The sequence below is a fragment of the Urocampus carinirostris genome, chromosome 8 (assembly GCF_059441175.1).
Source record: "Urocampus carinirostris isolate Australia breed hairy pipefish chromosome 8, RoL_Ucar_1.0, whole genome shotgun sequence".
Classification (NCBI taxonomy): Eukaryota; Metazoa; Chordata; class Actinopteri; order Syngnathiformes; family Syngnathidae; genus Urocampus; species Urocampus carinirostris.
The window spans coordinates 28,138,275-28,161,762 of NC_142356.1; the positions used below are offsets into that span (position 1 = coordinate 28,138,275).

At 39.7% G+C, this 23,488-nt stretch overlaps 1 protein-coding gene across 1 annotated transcript; it reads left to right on the forward strand.

Annotated features, from left to right (window-relative positions):
- The first annotated feature begins 1,386 nt into the window (after nt 1–1,386).
- On the forward strand, nt 1,387–22,392 carry tab1 (TGF-beta activated kinase 1/MAP3K7 binding protein 1). Its single transcript, XM_088342207.1, has 11 exons — nt 1,387–1,550; nt 1,923–2,053; nt 3,284–3,437; nt 3,528–3,623; nt 4,261–4,363; nt 5,633–5,749; nt 6,039–6,150; nt 9,511–9,655; nt 15,428–15,641; nt 17,773–17,926; nt 20,483–22,392. Exons 1-11 carry the CDS (start codon nt 1,518–1,520, stop codon nt 20,697–20,699), a joined length of 1,476 nt encoding a protein of 491 aa, XP_088198333.1. The 5' UTR covers nt 1,387–1,517; the 3' UTR covers nt 20,700–22,392.
- The last annotated feature ends 1,096 nt before the right edge of the window (nt 22,393–23,488 follow it).

The window sequence follows — 23,488 nt, forward strand, 5'->3', positions numbered from 1 at the left end:
TGAGGATAAGCGGAACAGGTAATGGATGGAATGGGGGTTTTATGGTGGTACAGCACTTGTGCATATTTTTACTTTTATTTAATGTTTAAAAAAAATGCATTTCTGCATGTACATCAGCAAGTATTGCCATACCTGTCAACCTGTATGTTTTTGCCGCACAAAGTACGTTTATTATGCATTTTAAGACGTGTACGACGTACAAGAAAATCTGTACGGAAAACGCAAATTTATCAATTATGGGTACCATCCGGTATACACTGACTATGACGAAACTGCAAATTAATCAAGTCAAACAAGTTCGCCCTGGTAGCCTCTATCTCGGTACCGTTTTTTTTTTCCCGTTGCAAACAAAGCGAGTGGTTTGATGCTACTGTGCGCATGCATCTGCTGCCTCGGATTTTATGTGGTAGTTGTGCAGTGAAAGGAAGTCAGTCTCTTTTTAGAGAACCGGCTTTTTCGGCTCATCTCATTAAAGAGAGACGGCTCTCAAACGGTTCACTTGCTTTAATGCATTATGTTACGAATCATTATTGTTGTATAAAGAAGTTAAGAAAAAAAGGGAGTATAAAAGGAGAATATGAAAAAAGACAGGTTTGTGATTATTCCTTTAATCAGTATATTACCAACAATAATTTAATGCAAAAAATGAATTGATAATTTGAATAAGAAAATGTATTATTCTACTTAATTATATTTGCATGTATTTTTCCTTCTACAGTGAACGTCCAAGCTACTTCATTTTTAAACTTTTTTTTATAATAAACCTCATTCATGTCGAGCAACACAGTATCTCGCAACCAAATGTTGATCAACAATATATATGATATAACGAAACACATGTACAATACAACATGTTAAACTACATAAATAAACACGTTTGAAAAAAAATATGTATGTACATGTATTGCTACTGCACGTTTTACTTTAGCCTCGCGATGGCGTCGCTGATAAAAACGCCCATTTTAAGCCCGGAAATGTTGACATTTTTGTTTTGGGGGAATCAAATGACAGCATGATATGCCACCAAAAACACGACATTTCTGTGATTTGAATTATATTCGTAATTGTTATTGATAACAACGTAGATGACCTTGTTTGCAGCGAGTTTAGACATGGCATTCCTGGATAAACACGAAATAAAGATTGAAAAGGGAAATGTAAGACTGGCTTGAGTGTGACTTGAATTTTTTTTAAATATATTATTGCATTGAAAATTAGTGCATGACATTTAGCAGAAAACTAATTTATCAATTCAACAATTCAATATATTGTTTTTATTCAAAGGTGTGTGAATGGTTACTTGACTTGTAACAGAAATTCTCCCTTATTAGTGATAGTAAACTATGCATCCATGCCAGAGCAATTGAGATCAAAGAACACTTCTTAATTGCTCGAAACAGTTGATATAAAGAAACATAAAGCACAACACTAAATAAAATAAGAAAGAAAAACACGGATGGTTACTTCGCATTCGGGAATCAGCGAGCTATCCTGAACGCAACAGTCCCGTATTCAACATGGCGGCGCAAAGGAGGAATTTGATGCAGAGTGTGAGTTTAAACTTTGAAATTTGTCCATGATTAAAACCAAAGCGTTTGCAACTTGAAAAATTAAAGCCTTGCATGCATTGCTATATGCACTTTTTTTAATCAGAGTTTTTAGGTGCTAATTGATCATGCGATAATTTTTGGATGTTATGTGTAGCTCATTAGCTTGGACTAGCTGTTGCCCGCAAGCTATCCGGCTAACATACTGTCCAAGCTACCCTAACAGATGATGCACCAATAAAAACTACTTATTAATACAATATTTTAAAAATGTGGGGAAATAATCAAAGACTATGTTGGTCAATGTTTGGGTCCATCCGTATTCAACACCTCGGTCTTGAAATGTTTCCATTTGTTTGTTGACTTGTTTTGCAGCATCAGAGTTGGACAGACGATCTTCCTCTGTGCCAACTCTGCGGCGTTGGCACTGCACCCAACTGCGTTTATGGCTCCGACGGCAAAGGTACGCAGAGCCACCCCAATGAAGACACGCACTTGCGCTTCAGGTAAGAGAATCAGGATTTGATCATGGATCCTGTAAAAAAAAAAAACACAGAAAGGCAATTTGAGGCTCCTTTCCAAGCAATTCGACAATCCAGCAGTACTACTTGATACGAGCACCTTGAATAGGAGACCTTCGTTATAAGAGTTTGTTTTAACAATAAATTTGCTCGTTGTACAAAAACAAATCCAGTTCACGAGCAGTCCCAGAAGCTACCACAAGAGACCACTCGTGACTGCTCACCACCTGCATCAGCTCGCTCCAGTTTGCTCATGCGCTTTTCACCATCAGCACCGGATTTTGCGCCCTTAGGTACACCTGTAAATGCCTGTATTCAGCAGCAAGTTAGTTTTGCTCGCATATCTTTAATCACATTTTACAGTATCTCCTATTTGTGACCTTAGCTGTGAGTTGCGGCAAGGGAAACAGTAAGCTGATGATGACAATAGAAACAAAGCAAGAAATAGAAAAACAGGAGAATGGTGTTTGTGTGAGTGACCAAGCCAAGTACAGTTGGGAAGCAGTGAGTGCCGATCACAAAGCCGCTGAAAAATTTTCAAAGGATGTTATGTTCTCGTTGCAAAGAGGAGAACAAACTAGAGAAGCTGGTGTCCCTCAATTAAGATTAGAGATATGCTGGCAAAGTGTGAGAAAGTTGCTGCTTTCTTTAAAAAAATGAAAATCCAGAAAAAGTGTCAACTGGGAGTGTAACAACTTTTAAAAAAAGCACTTGACTTACGCATTATAACATTTTAAGAGGGAGAGAGATATCTCCTTGTATACGTTTCTTTTCAAAAGACCTGAAGTAAGTGATAGGGTCGGGAGTCCAGCTAAAATGACAGAAGAAAGTGTTGAATATAAACTGAAACTGGGGAAAAAAAAGTTTTTGGGGGGTTTGTTCACTTAAACTTACTAGTGCTTTTCAATTATTTTGCTCATAATAAACTCACATTTATTTAGATATTGTCATCTTATTTATGTTTTTACTGTAGAATTTATGTAGAATGACTCTTCGAATGTGTTTTTAGTGATCGGGTAGATGGGTTTTTATTGCTATTCAAGGTTTACTTTGATGCTTTTGGGAGGTCTGAAGTGCGCCAATTGTTTTTTTAAATACCTTATCAGAAAAACGAGCTAGTTACGTGAGCAATTCGAGCTATGAGCATGATGTGCCCGTGTGAAGACATGCCACTGTTAATGACAATCAAAATGTATCTTTTGCTTTTCATTCCAGGAGCGAGGATGGTTGCTCCCTTTATGCTGTTTTCAACGGCTATGATGGGAGTCGGGTGGCCCGCTTTGCCTCACAGTGTCTTACGGCTGAACTTCTGTTAGGGCAGCTCTCCACTGACCACACAGACACTGACATCCGCAGGGCTCTTACACAGGTCGGTGCAATACGGGGCACATCTTAAGCCAAACATGATACTTATTCCTGACCCATTCCTTATCGATTGCCAATGTTCATATTTCTGTAGGCGTTTGAGGCCGTGGAGAAAAGCTACCTGCACACCATCGATGACGCCCTGGCAGAGAAAGCCAACCTTTCCGGCTACATGCTACCGCATAGCGAGGTTTGTGTACAAATTCACGTCAAATCCCTAAACGTTTTACTGTGGTTGATTCTTAGTGTTAGCAAAAATATGTTAAAAGCTAAAAAACAATCCAAACTTAGGCGCTTCCCTTTGAGCTCAACGTATAACTGATTTGATAAAGTTAAGACTTGATCTTATCAGTCTGTTGAATAATTGTGATTTTTAATTCATTTTAGTTAGATCTTGGCCAAACTGATGCGCCTCCCTTTGAGCTCAACCTATGACTCGATGATACGATCAAAAAGTCAAAACTCGGATCTTATCAGTCAGATTGAATCTTTTAGATTTTTAATTCATTTAAGATATGGGCTGTTAGTAAGCTATGTTATTACTTGTTAATAAAACAGTGTGTGTTTAAGAACATGGCGATAGATTATGTATTTATTATTTCATTATTAATTACTCGCTTAAATGACTAAATTAATATTTGTAATGACTGAAAGATGTTTGTATGTGGTTGTTGGTGGAAAGGGAGAGTGATAAGACGCTCAGCAACCCCTTCTGAACCTAAAATCCCCCCTGACTGTGACTTTACTTTTTTGTGTCCTCAAGTGCATACTTACTTGGGGTTTGTTTGTTTTTTGTTTTGGGGTTTTTTTTTTGCATTGACTGACAGAAGGTGCAAGAGCGCTTGAAGGAGTTGGAGCAAGAAGTGTCCGGAGGAGCTACGGCCATCGTGGCGCTCATCTTCAACAACAAACTCTACATTGCCAACGTCGGTATGGACGCAAACACATTTTGCCGTGTTTACTTTGCTTGCAAAGTGGTTGTTGGCGTTCATAACCAGCAGGTGGCATCTTTTCACCTTGTCTGCAAAGCCAAATTATCATGAGATTCACAAACTCTGTGCAGTCGCTTTTCCTACGTTGGTGTCAAAAGGTGTGGCATTTTTTGGATTTTTTTTTTTTTTTATGAAACGGCTCTGTAAGGAATGCTTGTTTTGTATGCTGCACGGGCAAGCACAATTTTTGACAGCGGGGGCTGTGTTGGGTTGAAAAAACATTGGCCAGACATGTTGTCCTATGGCAGAGTTATTTCAAAGCAGACATAGGTGGGGACCAAAATGGCTGAATGCTGCTTCACCATAGGTTTTGGTTCTCACCCTGGGTACCGCCGACAAGCCGCACCAGGGCCACGATGGCTGATATAATAAAGCAAATAGAAACCGTTTGGATGACCCAAGACTATTAAGATATTTGAGAACTAGTAAAAGCACTTCAAAATTCACCCAGAAACGCACGGGAAGCCAATGCAGAATATTATCCCTCCCCTCGGTCCCCGTAAGTACCCTTGTTGCTGAGTTTTGTAATAGCTGCAAGCTAGCAATACTCTTTGTGGGAAGACCAGAGAACAGGGCACCAAAAAAATCTAAACGAGAATATATAAAAGCATCCATTGGTACCTCTGTGTTTGCCTAAGAGAGAACTGGGCGGACTCTGGCTACATTCTTAATGATAAAAAAAAACAATTTTAATTATATTTTTGATATAATAATAATAATAATAATTTCCTTTGTATTGTCATTCTTTGTAACAATGTACACAGAACGAAATATGTTGGATAAAATTGAGCTCAGAGAAAAAAATAAGGCCCAAGCTTTTAATGCAATCTAGGATCGGGCTGAACATCAGCCCGGTTCTTTTATCCTAAATGCTCCTCATACTAGAAATAACCAGCAGACGGCATATTCTTGTTTAACTATTATTTACTGGATGCTAGAAATATTAAATACACAGCTCTGGAGCCTTTTTCAGAATGATGCAAACGAAATCTTGCTACTTCAGTGCTGGTTGTGATTTAGACTAACCAACGTGCCAAAGTGTGACACGATAGTCTAAACAGGTTCAAACTGGGTAACGTGCGCAAGTGTGCTTTTAGATAGGAAGGCGCCATTCAAGGACAGTCACAGCAACTTACAGGGTCAGCTCAAGTCTCCAATTTAATATCTGAGAGGCCTAATCTAACAATAATCTGTCCTTATTTTCTAGGGACCAATCGAGCTCTTCTGTGCAAAACCACTAGCGATGGCCAGAATCAATTCTTTCAGCTGGGCCGGCCTCACACCACAGATAACGACGATGAGCTGCAGAGGCTCGCCGATCTAGGTGAAGTCAAATTTTACTCTTGTTATTGACTTTAAATTGCTCACCACTGTAACACATTGACCATATCACACTCTTCATTTAAAAAACTATGGTTTACATTGCATTTACTACTACTACCCCCAAAAAAAGGAGTTTAATGTATTAACAACTGTTTCATCAGTACAGACAAAGGTTGCCTTTCCATACCTCAACTCTCACCTGCATTTACAAAATCATGCATGCTCATCAACCAACTTATTTTCTACTCCTCAGTCAAATGACGGTTTTCTCCCACTTCTGCTTTTTGTAGGATTGGATTCGGCCCGTTTGAGGCAGGCAGGCCAAATCAGTGGTCAAAGCAGTACAAGAAGGCTCGGAGACTATCGGGTCAAAATCAACTATAATGATATTGACCTGCTCAGGTAGATGAAAGCCATTGCAAACCTAGGATTTCTTCAAGTCAGCAAACAGCAAATCCATGACTGAGTTTTTTTAGTCAGAGTTGGTTACATAAAAAGCAGCACCTATTAGCAGCCTTTTTTGTGATTCTACACCATGTGGTGTTTTTATTGAATGAACATAAGTGGGATAATGTAGCTAATGAATTTAGCCTAAATTGATATAACTAGACTGAACTACCCGTAACATTGTAAACAAAGTTGCCTTGCGTTTTTTGCATATCCCTACATAAAAATTATTTTCAAGTGCTATCTCTTAAAATGAAAACTTAACCTGACAATATGCAATGACTGAGCTTGTTTTTATTGATAAAAAAGGGAAACTCTAAGCAAAGGGCCAATTTTGTTTTAGTTTTTCAATATCCCTTAATGGACAAAGCTGCACAAACCTTCATCAAAGTTGACTACCTAGGCAAATTGACATAGAAAATAAAATGTTCTCATTTAACTTTCCTAAATTGCCAAAAACACTAAGAATAAGCACACAATTTTATATCGTCACGTCGCATTTGAATTAAAAATTGCAAAACGGCATACTGTCATTTAGTTTCCAAAAAACAAACAATGAAAATAACTGTTTCTTTTTTAAAAATATTTATTTACTTTAACATGTGGTATCTTGATGCTGTTTTATTAGAGTACTAACTAAGATTTTTCTTCTGTAATCATTCACCACCAGTCAGTGTGACATGATTTTACTGACTGCTAAGGTGCCGCACTATGCTCTTAAGTCCGAGTGTGACTCCACCTGAATTGGCCTCGTCTGGTCCATCTAAAATGTTAATTATTAGGTTTAGGATGAACTGGGTTTTTCTCTCGCTGACTTTTTAGAAAAATAAATAATGTTTACAAGCAGAATGGCCCGGCGTTGCCATGCATTCTCCATGGTTGAGGATGTTGCGGTTGATAGTGTGTTGACCCGAAAGTGCTTATTCCTGAAAAACATTTTACATTTCCATCAGTAACAACATAGTAATAACATGATTGCCTGTCCGAAAAGAACGTGGTGTAACCAACTCACAAGCCGAACAACCCCTCGTGTCCGGCACCGGTATCTAGAGGTCGACCGATTATCGGGCGGGCCAATTGTCGGCCCCGATATTTTGGAATTTGACGGTTATCTGTATCCGCATATTTGTTTATTCAACGACCCAAATGTTAGGTTTAACACCAAGCAACTACTTTCTCTCACTCTCTTGCCTCCTGTCTCTGACGCTAACAACCCCGTGCCTTCTGATTGGATAAGCGACCGACAGGAAGCTACCTCCACTCTAGACTGTCTGGAGTCTACTGGAACAAGAGTTAGGGCTGTCACGAATATGAAAAATATTTTTCACATTTACTGATCCCCCCACCCCTTTAAGAAACCAAATGACTGAAATGTCATCCAAGTGCAGCGTAAACGCCAAGTCGGATTTACCTATGCCTCTCAGCCTTGTGCTTCCGATATAACGAGTGTCGCCATCGCAGTCTGTATGTGTATATTAAGAAATATTCCTTGCCGTGATTAAAACAAAAAAGCGATTGTTGTCTATTTGAGTTTATTAAGACATATTCGTGCGAACCAACATATGAGGCGACCCAATATAGCTAAATGCTTGTATATTCACATCCATGACTAGTTATACACAAACAGGTTTTCTATAGGGTGCTATGAAGCCTTATTGTAATGCATGTTTATTGTACGTAGTTGTTCAATGATTGCTGCAAATAGAGCACCATTGTGAATCAGACCCTGGTTTTATTGGATTTTTCTGTGTAAACAAATGTTTGAATTCAATGTAAACCTTGACTCCCCTTCTGTTTAGAAAGCAAGACACACTTCAAACCTATTGTGTTTTGCGATATTACAGAAGAATACTACACCTATTAGTCATTTGAAAGCGAAAGATTAGTCATGTTAGTTGTGTTAAAATTCTAATTTATTTACTGTAAAAAGTTTTAGAGCGCTATTAAAATTGTATTTAGATATATGACAAATATTATTTGTTTCATCTCATCTCATCAGCTGCACCGCTTATCCTCAGTAGGGTCGCGGGGGTGCTGGAGCCCATCCCAGCAATCATCGGGCAGTGGGCAGGGGACACCATGAACTGGTTGCCAGCCAGTCGCAGGGCACAATTCGCTCGCGCATATACACCTAGGGACAATTTGGGCCAGCCAATCCACCTGAAATGCATGTCTTTGGAATGTGGGAGGAAACCGGAGTGCCCGGAGGAAACCCACGCAAGCACGGGGAGAACATACAAACCCCGCACAGGAAGTCCGGCAGCTCGATTTGAACCCACACAGGAGGTTCCCAACCACTGCGCCGCCGTGCTGCCTATTTGTTTCATTTTGCATTTAAAAAATGTCTTACGCCAATGTTTAAGCCTTTACAGCAAAATAATATCTGCTCCAAATATCAGCTATTGGCCTCCTCCTAATACTAATAATGCGTATCGATCGGTATTCGTATTCCTCCGTGTCCTGGTAACAGCTTGCTGAAGTACGGCTTCCAACTTAGCCTGTGAAAGAAGTTTCGCCCAAGGAGAATGGCTACCAAAAATAAAATAGCGACGCCCAGCCTCACCAGCTCTCACCACCAATATGCGACAGCTATATGCACACTGGCTCGGTCTAATGGCAAATTGTAACACACATTTCAGCACACCACAATCCCAAAATGTAATGAACACAGGACACATTTATCAATTTTGTTTGTATTTGTTGAGGATGCCTAGACCTCACACTCCAAGAGCCCTAAACTACAACTGTAAATTTTCACGAAAATCGATTCAGCAGTTTCAGAGACTGTATGTCACACACATACGGATTTGGACACACACAAATGCCTCTAACATGGAAACTGCGTCATAAGCATTATTTTGTGCAATTTGCACGATGAGGGTATGTTAGCGCTCATAAATTGTGATCTTCCTCGGCGCATATAATCCAGCGGTCTAAATCTTATCTCTCATACTAGAGCGGCCGTTAAAAAAATTACATAAATTGGCCGCATCTCTGAATAAGCCACAGGGTTGAAAATTTGGGGAAAAGTAGCGGCTTATAGTCCGGAATTTACGGTAGATTAGATGGATAAATTTAGATTCAGATTACAGAAGCTGCCCTATTTACGAACAAGGCTCCGGACGATCGCAAGTTAAATTTGTGGGTCGGTCTTTAATTCCCGCATGTCTGAGTCAGGTAGGCTGGATTGTTTGAGGCCCGATCTTTCCTCTACTATAAATTATTTCTGTTTATATTTCACATTTAAAATGATTGTTTATTCAATTATCCTCCGTAGTTTTCCAAAGCAGTTTTCGTCTGTTTTCTGTCCTTCAGTGCAGCCAAGACGAGGCCCATTATAGCCGAGCCTGAGATAAATGGTAGCCAGTCATTGGATAGCGTTACGGGTTTCTTGCTGCTCATGTCCGATGGTCTCATCGACGCTCTGGAGTGTGCACACGGGCCCGAACACGTCAACAAGGTATTGAGGAGCTTTGCATGCTAACACTGATGTTTGTACCTTGCGTTTGTTGCATTCAATCCCCGAAGTCAAGTAGAATGGGGTGGGATTTCATTTGGATAATACCTCAGCCCCAAATGAGATCACTCACGGAGAAGGAATTTCATTTTGGGTACCTTTTTTCTTATGTGGCTGCAGTGCAGTTCCCTGGCGTCTATGTGTAATTCTATGCAAACCTTAAATTTGTCCGACATGTCTGTCATTGAAAATGTGAAAGAAGTCTCAAGGAACCATACTTTGGAAGGGAAGCTATTATTTTACTTTAAAGCAGTTTTTTCAGTGTTATTTATCAATTAAAAGGTGTTCTTCAATGCATTTGGACTCGTAATGAGCAGAGAATAGCCAGACAGAAAACACTGTAACTTTCTTTGAAGCTACACCTTGAAATACAAAACGGTAGCTGTAGCTATAATAGTGACGAGGAAGGTGCCTGTACAACTTTAATAACTCTTGGTTAAAGCTGCTTTAACTATTGAGTTAAGGCATTAAAGCCTACTTTAACCTCTTTTTTTTTTTTTAACTTGAAAGCAACGTTGCTTGAAGAGTTGAAGTTGCATTACTTCTGGAAGTTTACCTTCATAGACGATGTAACTCTTGATGTAAGGAATTACCCTCAAACTTTAACCTTTGAAGAGCTTTAGATTTTTGACTTAAAGGAATTAGAATTGTCTTTATCTTTATTGATGACATGGTGAACCGCGTTTACAACGAGATTAGACACGGCTCTCAAGTCAAGTCTTGTTTATTTGAATAGCCCTTAATCGCTGAGTCTTAAAGGGCTGCACAGACCACTGATTATTGTAAAACACAGACTATTATTACACCATCCCTGATCTAAAACCTTCACGAGGGCAAGGAAAAACCTCAATATGAGGAAAACAAAGAAACCATGAGAAAGGTCTGTACATGATGTAATCCCCCTTCTAGGATGACCAGGCTGCAATGAATGTTGCAATAACAAATAATAAACTGATATTGTCAACATAAAATATAGGTTATTCATATGCTATAGAATAAAAGTGTGTTTTAAGCTTAGATATAAACATTTCCACTGAGGTTGCAGATCGAATCTCAGGGGGAAGAGCATTCCACAGCACCGGGGCCCGAATGGAGAATGCTCTCAAACCTGCGGATCTCTTTTTGGCTCTTGGGATCACGAGTAGATCAGAGAGAAGGCTCCGTACCGGAACATAGGGGGAAATGAAATCTGAAAGATATGTGGGAGCAAGTCCATGCATGATTTTGTATACTACCAACAGAACCTCAAAATCACATCTTAAGCTGATTGGGAGCCAATGCAGGTTAGCTGAAATTGGGGTAATGTGATCAAAGTTTCTTGTCTTAGTTAAAAGCCTCGCTGCAGAATTTTGTACCAGCTGAAAGCTCTTGATTTAGGACTTTGGGAGACCGGAGAGTAGTGCATTACAGTCATCGAGACGGGAAGTAACAAACGCATAAGGATAAACATGTAATTAAGGCTTAAAAGAGAATAATAAGATAAAAAGAATGTCGAGATAAATAAGGAGAATGATACATACTAGGCAGTACTTGGAGACTGGCCTAAGTTGTAAGTACAGCAGAAAAATAGTGCAATTGACATTTGGTAGCATCATAATTCCAAAATGCGGCAATGGATACGGTATGAATACCCATGAAAGACCCATCCAGACTGTTTCCTCCAGAGCTGTGATGTAATTGCACTGCATTATAATGGGCTTTGCAAAAAAATTAAGGATGTGTTTCCCAGTGGTAATGGCGAATAGTAGAAAGTGATTGCATACCGTTAATTTCTGCTTGGAAAAATTGGATATCTGCTTACCGTTTCGCCCGGGTGAAATGTGACTGTTTTGTCTGAGTTGCGTGCCTCAACATCCAAAAGCTGAGAGGGGTCAATATACTTGCCGCAATTACAGCATGCATACTTTGTCTGCCTTTGCCTCACTTTGGTTAGGGGATTGGGTCTTTCCATCTGTATTTTTCGCTGTGTTTGTCGCAGTTGATATCATTTTGTCCGGCTAGTTCGGTTAGTGTTGGGGCTGCTGAGGGCTTTCTTGTTTTGTTCACCCTAGTTGGCGGCTCTCCATGTGTTTTTGTTGTTGTTTATCCCAGTTATCCCTTGTGTGGCTTCTCACCCTTTATTATACCTTTGCTGCATCCACCTGTGTGACAATGCCGAGGTATTCTCCTCAAATCTACCAAAACCTCGCCCAAAGAACTCATAATTGCGTGGACTAATTAACACAGGGGTCGGGAACCTTTTTGACTCAGAGAGCCATAAAAGCACAATTTTTGGAAATGTGTTTCAGTGAGAGCCATATAATATATTTTAAGACTGAATTCAATTAAATGTGAGCATAACAAGCGTCTTAATTTATTATTTTAAATAATGATGTTATAATACTCACCATTAATGCGTCTTCTGGTGCTGCATGGATTTGGTGATGGTTTTGTAGTCTGGTTGGTACTTGGTGAGTTAAAGCTTCATGCAGGCATTGACGCCTTCATCCGTTAAATGTGATCGTAGGTTGGACTTGATGTTTTTGAGATGTGAAAATGACTGCTCACATGAATACGTCGATCCAAACATTGTCAATACACCAATACTCACACGCCTCAGTGTGTGGTATGTGACTGGAAGCGCGTTCCAAGCTTTGAGAATCAGCTCGTCTTTGGATTTAAGTTTGTCCAGTTCTGTCCTCATGTGCTTGCTCGCCAACTCCGCTTTCTGTCGTGCAATTCTTTCCAATTCTTCATTCAGTGATTTGAACTTGCTCATCCTCATCTCTGAGGCCTTCAGGTCAGCCACTTCTGCTTCAAAATCTACCAGGGAGACATCAGGAATGCAACTCAGGTCGGCTGTGTTCAGTGAACACTCGTTTGGATGGGTGGTGAACTTAATAAGACCACAGTGCTCACGAAATTCTCCAAAGTGCGCTTTGAACGACTGGAGGAGACCGGATGTGAAGCCAGCTAGCTGGTGGAGATGTTTTGAGCGGGCTCACTTGTTGTGTATGCCTCTGTAAACTCTGTTTTTCGAAATGTAGTAAGCGACCTGTTTCAAAATCCTTGATCAAGAGCTCCAGCTTGTTTTCAAAAGCAAACACAACGTGTTGAAGGAATAACACTGTATTTCCAACGCCTTGCACTTTAACGTTGAGCTGGTTTAGATGTTCGGTAATATCGACGAGATAATAAAACTTGAGGAGCCACTCAGTTTTCGCTACCTCAGGATGCTCGTTGCCTTTCGTTTCAAGAAAAATCCGTATTTCGTTGAGGCAAGCCGTAAAATGGCTGAGCACCTTTCCTCTTGACAACCAGCGCACATTGCTCTGCAAAAGCAGACCGTGCAAAGGGGGCATGGCGTGTGTCGAAGTGCCGCTTAACATTCGACTGTTTCATCGATGCAATTTTGTCATAGCAAATTAGGCATACCTCTTCACAAAGGCAAATTATTCGGGCTGTTCGTCCTGAAATGTACGATATTCATCATCTTTTTTTCGTTTCGCCATCTTCTCCGTCGAAGAGTTAGCTTTGAGCTAATGACCAACGGCCAAGTGCCAATGGACGCAAAAGGGGGCGTGTACCTGTGCCCCCCAGTAACGGCCAACATCGGGTATTATCATCCAATTAAAATAGACAATCGCTCGTGCAACTGCAACTCTGCACAAGACATGATCAATAGAAAATCGATGGATGCATTTAAGCAAACGATAATTTTTTTAAACCCAAATCTGCGAGCCAGATTTGCGAGCCATATGTTATCATCAAAAGAGCCATATCTGGCTCGCGAGCCATAGGTTCCCGACCCCTGAATTAACATATAAAACAATATGACGACTAGCTTGCTAGGGTGAGGGTGTTCCTCTAATGACGTCACAGCTCAGGATGCCAAACAAAAGACAGGCTGTCTTCAAAATGCATTACCTCGGAAAATTATTAGAATATTCAGATGAAATATAGGTATATAGAAATTGTATGCAAAAAACATGTTCTAACTTCTCACATTTTGCATGTGTAAGATTTTAGGAATATATTTTAAAGCTTTAAAACTTTTATACTTACAGGACTGTCTCAGAAAATTAGAATATTGTGATAAAGTTCTTTATTTTCTGTAATGCAATTAAAAAAACAAAAATGTCATACATTCTGGATTCATTACACATCAACTGAACTATTTCAAGCCTTTTATTATTTTAATATTGCTGAATTTGGCTTACAGCTTAAGAAAACTCAAAAATCCTATCTCAAAATATTAGAATATCATGAAAAAGTATACAACTAATCACCTGAATCATCTAATTAACTCGAAACACCTTGCGAGGGTTTCCTGAGCCTTAAAAACACTCAGCTTGGTTCAGTAAACTAAATCACAAGTATGGGGAAGACTGCTGATCCGACTGCTGTCCAGAGGACCATCATTGATACCCTCCATCAGGAGGGTAAGACACAAAAAGAAATTTCTCAAAGAGCAGGCTGTTCACAGAGTGCAGTTTTAAAGCATATCCAGAAAAAGTCTGTTGGAAGGGAAAAATGTGGCCGGAAACGCTGCACAACCAAGAGAGATGACCGCAGCCTTAACAAAATTGTGAAGAAGAGCCGCTTCCAGAATTTGGGGGAGCTTCAAAGACAGTGGGCTGAAGCTGGAGTCCAGGTATCAAAAGCCACAGTTCACAGACGTGTCCGGGAAATGGGCTACAATAGCCGTATTCCCATGGTCAAGCCACTTCTGAACTCAAGACAACGGAAGAAGCGTCTGACTTGGGCTATGGAGAAGAAGCACTGGACAGTTGCAGAGTGGTCCAAAGTCCTCTTTTCAGACGAAAGCAAGTTTTGGATTTCATTTGGAAGTCAAGGCGCCAGAGTCTGGAGAAAGGCTGGAGAGGAGCAAAATCCAAGTTGCTTGAAATCCAGAGTGAAGTTCCCACAGTCAGCAATGGTTTGGGGAGCCATGTCAGCTGCTGGTGTTGGTCCACTGTGTTTCATCAAGTCCAGAGTAAATGCAACTGTGTACCAAGAGATTTTAGAGCACTACATGCTTCCATCTGCTGAAAAGCTCTATGGAGATGAGGATTTCATTTTCCAGCATGATCTGGCACCTGCCCACAGTGCCAAAACCACCAGTAACTGGTGCACTGACCATGGCATCACTGTCCTTGATTGGCCTGCTAATTCCCCTGACCTGAACCCCATTGAGAATTTGGGGTATAGTTAAGAAGAAGATGAAAGACACCAGACCTACAAATGCAAATGAGCTGAAGGCCGCTATCGAAGCATCCTGGGCATCAATAACACCTCAGCAATGCCACAAGCTGATTGCCTCCATGCCACGCCGGATTGATGCAGTAATCCGTGCAAAAGGATTCCCAACCAAGTACTGAGTGCATCAATGGACATTTTCAAATGTTTGATTTAGTTTTGCTGTTATAAAATTATTTTTTGACTTGGTCTGAGGAAGTATTCTAATATTTTGAGATAGGATTTTTGAGTTTTTTTCAGCTGTAAGCCAAAATCAGCAATATTCAAATAATAAAAGGCTGGAAATAGTTCAGTTGATGTGTAATGAATCCAGAATGTATGACATTTTTGTTTTTTTAATTGCATTACAGAAAATAAAGAACTTTATCACAATATTCTAATTTTCTGAGACAGTCCTGTAGTAGTTTAATCTTCTAAAGGAACCACATGAAACTTTAACATCTTCAAACGAGCGATTTTGGTCCTGTGCTATATCAGGAAATCATTTCCATGGTAGCGGCCGAGCTGGCACAGCAGACCACCCTGGAGGCGGCGGCCCAGTCGGTGGTGGACCGTGTCAAACGGTTGCACCATGACGTGTTCACGTCGGGCCGCCAGAGGGCTTCCTTCTGCTCCAGTCATGAGGACATGACCCTGCTCATCCGCACTCTGAATTACCCGCTGGCAGACGGCGCCCAGACTCCAACACAAGGTAGTTTGAATGTTTTGGAGAAATGTGTTTAAGGGTGTAATGTGGTAGGATGATAGTGAGCTTATACTTGAGCATGGCAAACTTTTTGATTGGATTATAAAAGGACCAAGACGAAAAAAAGGATTTCATTTTTTGTATCGATAAAGTCTGCAATCCGAAACCTCGGCATTACATGAAGAACGAAGGTAATGTAGGCGGATAAAAAATTTTCATTTCATCCCTGCTATTTCAAAAAGACCCATGTCATTTTTGTCATTTTTTGGTAATGAATGAATGGCCCTCATTGGCATACAATGGTACAAAAAAAATTCTCCATTCAGTGCAAGAAGCGATGTAGAGAGCGGCCGGCCAGCTGCATGCTAGCATCTGAGATCCTTGGGTTTAACCAGGTCTCCAGGATAATTAAAATAAAATACAAAAGTCACAAATGTAGTGGTTTCCCATGAGTTGTTGCTCCAACACATTTGTTTCATAAGTAATGGATCTGGCGTTGGTGAGTCTGACTATAAGCCGCACGTGCTCATGTTTAAACATGAGATATTTCAAAAAATGGAGTACAGACGCTCCCCTTTTTACGACCATTCGACTTCGGTAAAACAGTAGATACAAAAAAATTTTGGGGATGTAGAAAAATATCCGGACATTGCTGTAAGTTAGATTTTGTATTGTCACCCAGCATCCACCCGGAAGTAAAAAAAAATCCGCCTCCTCTTCCTAGTTCGTGTGTAAACATTTTATAAAGTCTGTCTATACTATCTCCTAACTATACTAACTTTGACGTTTTTATTGTTTAATATCTAGTGCATCAGTTCAATATGGTTGGTGTAAAGTGTAAAGAAGAGGCAAGTAATTTCTTTTGGAATGAAAGTTGAAAAAGAAAGCTTGATGTGTTCCAGTTCAGACTCTTGTTACTCCTGAATATTTTTGTTTTAACTTTTGACATAGCTCCATTTTTTTTCTGCTACCGTTTCCAGCATCTCACCATTGATTATCCAATGCGTAGTTTACATGCAGCAGCTGTATCGGCCAGCTCTATTGCGTTCAACTTGAAATTTGTGTCTTGTGCATTTGCATTTTCCATGATGAGGGACTGTTTGTGCTCATTTTATTCATGAACAAAGCATGTTTCCATATGTTTAACTTTTGATATGGTGTTTTTGGACATTTGTGACTCGCATCTTCTTCGACACCTCCTGTTGCTCTTACCTTTTCTACTCAAGCACACCTGGATGCCCATAGGAAAAATGCATTCATCATCTGCATCTCTGTATAAGCAGCAGGTTTGAAATTGGCATCTGTTGCAGCTTAAATCAAGAAATACGGTCTTTTTAGGACAGCAACGCCAAATAAAAAAAGCACTTATCTATATGTACATTTTATTGTTCTACTTTTTATCTATAATGACACCATTTGGTCAAATGTTTTGAATGACTCAGAATTAAAGCAAACTAATGGGTGCCACGAGGCTGTACTTGCCCAAGACACACCACAGGAAGCGGTGCCCCCACGACCCAGATGGTTAAGCTATCCGTTAACTGTGTCTCAGTTATGTCCCTTTTTAACACGAAATTTAATATGTATTAAAAATATAAATTCAATACCAAATATCTTAAACGATAAAATAAATACCTGACAAAAAGAGCAAATAATAATAGATAATGGGTAAAGTCAAGTGCAGCCAGCTATTTTAATGTTGAAGACTCTAGGGACAAGAGTAGTAAAAAAAATAAACATTTTTTAATTATTAGTACTTTTTTATACCATTTTGCACATATATTTTTAATATTTGCTGGGCCAGCTTAAAAAGCCTGAGGGGCCGCCCGTAGCCTGCCGGCTATAGTTTGCCCACACCTGCTGTAAATACTGATGAAGGTGTCATTTTTATGGCAAAACGTCAGGTAAAATTACAGTTTAATTCTGTGATCATCCCCAAAATCTCAAGTCAACATCAGAACGCTGATTTAAAAGAATCCAGGTGAAAGTGCTGTTCGAGGAGCTCAGAGCAGAGTCCAAGAAAAACAGGTTATTTTGTTGGTTTAACTTTCATGCAGTGCTGCACTTTCTCAATGATGTGCCGAGACAAATGGGTTCTTTTTGACTCCCTTCCATTTTTCTTGTCTTTCGCTGCCAGGTGGCCGTCTCTATCCGGTTTCGGTCCCTTACTCCAACAGCCAGAGCACCAGTAAAACCAGTGTTACCCTCTCGTTGGTCATGCCCTCGCAAAGCACGCTGACAAACGGGACCAACACAACCTCCACCCTAGATGAAGGCACCCCAACGCCTAGGTAAGAGCTTAAACTCACCCCACTGCCTTTTTCCCTTTTCTGCACGATTGCATTTACAATATACCATATTTTCTGGACTATCAGACTCACCCAAAAACCCCAAATTGCCCCAAAATTTTAATCGACGGCATTTTATATGTGGAGAATTTTGTAGATGCATTACCATTTTTGTGCAATTATTGATGGGTTGTTATTGTTGACCACAATTGCATTACAATGGTGAAAATGAAGAGCACAGAGGAGGACCAAATCCTTACCGCTAGGGACACTGATTGTTTATCACAATTGCATATCATTGAATGCAAAGGGAACCAAACCCAGATTGCAGCACGGACAGCGTCGGATCCTATCCACTATACTACTAGGGATACTTGAGAAGGCATTAGGTCTTATATTACACTATTTTTAGTCACGTTACCAGATATGTTCGGGTACAGAGAATGTTGTTCACTTTTTCTCAACTCAAACTAAGTTTTAAAAGTGACAAACATTTTAAAAACATGCTGCCATATATATCTTACTTACTTCCCAAAAAGCTGTTCTTTTCAATCAGTTCAGAATGACCAAATAAGTTCCCACAATGCCTTTGTCATCATTCAGTTCAGAATATTGTGTGTTATGTAAAGACTTTCCGAGTTGGCTGTACCAAGGATCAATTTAATGTCTGACGATATCCTTGCGGCCTGGCCTGATAATAAAATCACCAATTTGGTACTGTGACTAAAAATAGTGTGATAATGAAATGAGACTTCATGCCACGCAGTGTTTAGGTCCATAGTGGTTTAGGGGATAGGATTTGGCGCATTCCACGCTGCGATCTGTGTTCAATTTCTGTTGCATCCAACATTATGCAGTGATACATACAAACTTGCTCAATCAATGCACATATGCCACGCCTTACAGTAGCTTAAATTTCATGCGCCTTATAGTATGGTGCGCCTTATATATTAAAAAAATTCACAAAATCCATTTTTTTTCCGGGTGGGCCTTAAAGTGCAGAAAATAGGGTACTCGAAGTTTAAGGCAGATATCATCTTGTAAGCAGCGAGGGAACAAATAAAACTCAACTCAAGGCACCTCTGTCCTTTCCTGCTTTTATCCTTGCCATTGTTTATTTTTACTAGACTAACACAATTTTTCCTGACTTCCTGTGTGTGCGCCCTCCCCCGCTGCTCACTTTAGATAAGGAATATCGACATCCCCCTCCTCCCCACTTGACGTTTTTTATTGCTATATTTATTCTGGGTCAGCTTTCTTGTTGCTTCCCGGTGTTTTTTCACCACTTTGCTTATTTTTACGTGCGAGCTTTCACTTCCTCTTTTTTTTCAGAGCGAGGGGTAGAATAGAGCACAGCTGATGGAGCATTTTACAACTTTCCATCTTCAAAGCAAGGGCCGGAATGTTATGAACATTTTTGACAAGGGTATCAATTGTAAAACCTGGCTTCAAAAGTCTTGGAGCAGGGGTGTTCCGGCCCGGCAGACGAAAATGGTATAAAATTAATATGAATTAAAAGCTAAAAAGGACTTATGAGAAAGATGTTTTGATACCACTCTTATCCCCTTTGTCCCTTCATGAAAAATATTTTTTTTAATTGTTATTGTATAAGATATTTAAAGCCAACATGCAAATAGCTGGTTAGAATGTTCTGTACTTGGTGTATTTTAATGTATTTATTTCATTAATGATGATTATTGAATTTAATGGGGAAAAAAAGAACACGGAATTTATGGAGTGGCCAAGTCTAAGTCTTGATTTAAATCCTATTGAGATGCTGTGGTATCACCTTAAATGGGCAGTTCATCCTAAAAAAAAAACCTCCTATATCGTAAATAGGGGAAAAATTGCTAAGAAGAGTGGGCCAAAATTCCACCCTTCTGTTGTGAAAGACTCCTTACCAATTACGTTTTATTTCTGTTATCGCTGCCAAAGGTGGTCCAACTCACTGTTACAATCAGGGGTCAATTACTTTTTTACATGGGGCCAGATAGGTTTGGATTTTCTTTTTTTCCCCTAATACATGGAATTTTCATTCAAAACGGCATTTTGTATTTTCTTAAGTTGTCTGTGTGTGATATTAAGATTGGATTGTTGATCTGAAACCTTGACGGAATTCTGGAAGGGGGCAAATACTTTTTTACGGCACTGTTTATTCGCGATCTAAAAATCATGTCTTTGTAAATGTACACGCAAGATTAAAAATGACAAATAAATCACTGATATATTTGTGGCTCTGCAAAATACATGACTCACAGTTTGTTAGTTTTTAAAATGATAATGAAGAAATTGGGAAATTGCGTTTGAAAGTCTTTAATAAGTGCTTGGACTTGGGCATGAATAGGTGTACAGACCCTGACCCAACCTCACACAGACTAAACTCCAAAGGCTCCCCAGTTAATTGAGTTTGAGACCCCTGCATTAGTAGTAGCAAGCCAAGCTGATCAAAATGTCTCACCATCAATTTTCCTTCTCCCTCTCTTCTATGACGCGTCATCGCCATCCACCTTTTTACCTCCGCTTCCCTGCTTGTGATGGAACCCTGCTCTGTGCCTGTAGCCAGAGCCCCACCGCAACGCTCCAGTCCACCAACACGCAAACACAGAGCTCCAGCTCCAGTTCGGGGGACGGCAGCTTGTTCCGGCAGCAGGCCAGCCAGGCGGCGCAGCCGGACGAGACGGGACGCGTGCCGCCATACGTCGACTTCACACAGTTTTACCGCCTGTGGGGCAGCGAACACGGCGACGGGCAGGTGGGCAGCCTAGGACCCATGTAAGACCTTTGCGGGGAAGATTCTTAACTCTCATTCAGTGCGGGGAGCAGTTGTCACCACACCATGACCAGGAAGCCTCTGAGCGGTCAAAAATCCTTGCTGTCTGGAATTTGACTGCCCGTGCTTGGATTTCACCACGGACTAGTCCAAATGGTAACGTGACTGTGCTTTCCATGCACAAAGTGTGAAGGAACTCACTGATGCCTTCTGGTGAAGCTTTTAAAAGTACAGAATGGATTGGTTAAGCGTCATTAGGTACACCCTCTAATGCAGGGTTTTTCAACCAATGTGGCGCAGCACGGTGTCGTGAGTGTACAGCATGAAATTGTCCACTTTTTTAGCTGATTGTTAACGACAACCATTTTATTTTAAATGCCATTTTGGAATATCTGAACAGTCAACAGAATAACCTAAATATTGTTCCATATCCATCACTTCAGTGTTTTTAAACCAACGAATGTAGTGAAACATTTTTCAGTTCCACTTGCATTTATCTTTAGCTCATTTTGAATATTATTTTTGTTATACAAAAATAAGATGAAAAAACGGATGAAAAATTTTGTGAAATACAATATTACTTCAACATTCACCAAAATAAATAACCTGTCATGCCACGGTAATCATAAAAGGCCAGATGATAATTTAAGCTAAACAATTGGGACCAGGGATTTTAAAATATTTTCGATGGAGTGTGTTTAAATTTATTGAAGATAAAAGTGTGCCTTGGCTTAAAAAAGGTTGGAAAACATGGAATTATTAGTCATTTTCATAATTATCTGACAAGCTGATAGTTTAATTTTTTTACTTATAACTTATATAGCTCATGAATGGTCCTTTATTTGACTGAAAATCTAATTTAGAAAACATTGTAAATCTAGAAAACAAAATAATTTACTAAAATAAATTTTGTTTCTAAATTCATATCCCATACTTTCTTATCAGCTACAGCTGTGACAAAAATACTTGTGAACCATGTGATAGAAACGAATTTATAACGTCACACGTTGCTACATTATAGCCATTCTTGACAATTTGAAGGTTTAAACAAAACTGACTCAATTGAAGAAGAAGAATCAGTCTTTTAGAAGTCAAGTCCTGTTTATTTGTATAGCCCTTAATCAAAACAAGTCTCAAAGGGCTGTACAGAATACAATAACACAATCCCCTGATCTGAAACATGCATAAGGGTAAGGAAATACTCAAAAACTTCAGCATGAGGAAAATGAATCCTTGGTAAGGGGCCGCACATGAAGTAATTCCCCTTCCGGGATGCCTAGGCTGCAATAGATGATGGAAGGGTATCAACACAATATCGAACCTACGAACTACTTCAAAACAGATACTTAATATAGACAGATAATGAACTTGGAAGAGCAGTACAGAGTCCTCGGAACATACTAACACTATGCACCTAGCATGCACACAACCACTAACCAATTTTATCTATTCCGCAGCTTTATTACCACATATTTGAGTAAAAGAACTGGGGTCAGCAACCTTTGGCTGTCAAGCAACATGAGGCTCTTTAGTGCTACCCCAGTGGCTGCCTGCATTTTTTTTATATTTTAGATCAGTAAAATATCACGTTTTTTGTGTGAACACAAACATTCTTAACACAGTAATATTACCAGTGTTTACTACTCACTAATGGTGTAAATTTAAGACTTAAATTGTAAACTTTTAACACTACCTCAATGTATATATGGTCCTTATCTACGAGTGTTAAATTAACTCTGGTTTATTTAGAAGTGATTTGCCTGAAGATATTTTCCAATGATAGAAATTTGCCTTGGCTCTCCAAAAGGTTTAGAAACTCACAAAAAAATAACCAAAAGAAAATCAAGAGACCAAGGATGCCCTAAACACGATTGGTTAACGGAAAATGTTTTTTTTCATCAACGTCTTTTTTTAAATATGATTCATTAGCATAGAAATAGAAGTATTTGTATATCCAAACATGAAGAAGAAAGAAAGAATAATTCAGAGAAACCAAAACAAACCCAAAAGAATAACATTCACCTGCTCATACAACCACACACACAAAAGAACAGACATTCACATGAAACACAAACGAGAGACGGGCCTTTTTAACAACTATAACAACAATGATTTAGAAATTATAGATCTGTGTCAAACCTACCGGGTTTTTTTTTTCAAAAGTACTTGAAAAAGTTGCGGCACAGCAGCTGAATGATATTACATCCGAGAACAATCTTTTTGATTCTATGCAATCAGGATTCAGGGCTAATCACTCCTCTAAGACAGCCCTGATTAAGGTAACCAATGGTCTTCTACTGGAATTGAACTCTGGCGCTTCGTCACTCTTGCTGCTGCTGGACTTAAGTGCTGCGTTTGACACTGTGGACCATAATATCTTACTAGACCGGTTGGAAAAATGGATTGGTCTCTCAGGAACCGTCCTCTTATGGTTCAGATCCTACCTCTCAGACAGGACGCACTGTGTAAATATGGTGAAATTACATCTGAGGCCTTTAGTGTAACCTCTGGTGTTCCGCTGGGTTCAGTACTCGGCCCCCTTCTTTTCAGCATTTACATGCCTCTATTAGGTGATATTATTCGCAAGTATAATATCAGTTTCCATTGCTACGCAGATGACACTCAACTATATCTTCCGATGGAGGATTCTGCCACACAAAACTGGAAATTTGGAGCCCTGCCTCACTGAGATAAAAGAATGGATGTCACTCAACTTTTTGCACCTTAATTCTGAACAGACCGACATTTTAGTTATTGTTTCATCTAAATGCCGTGACTTGTTCTCAAAAACTGCT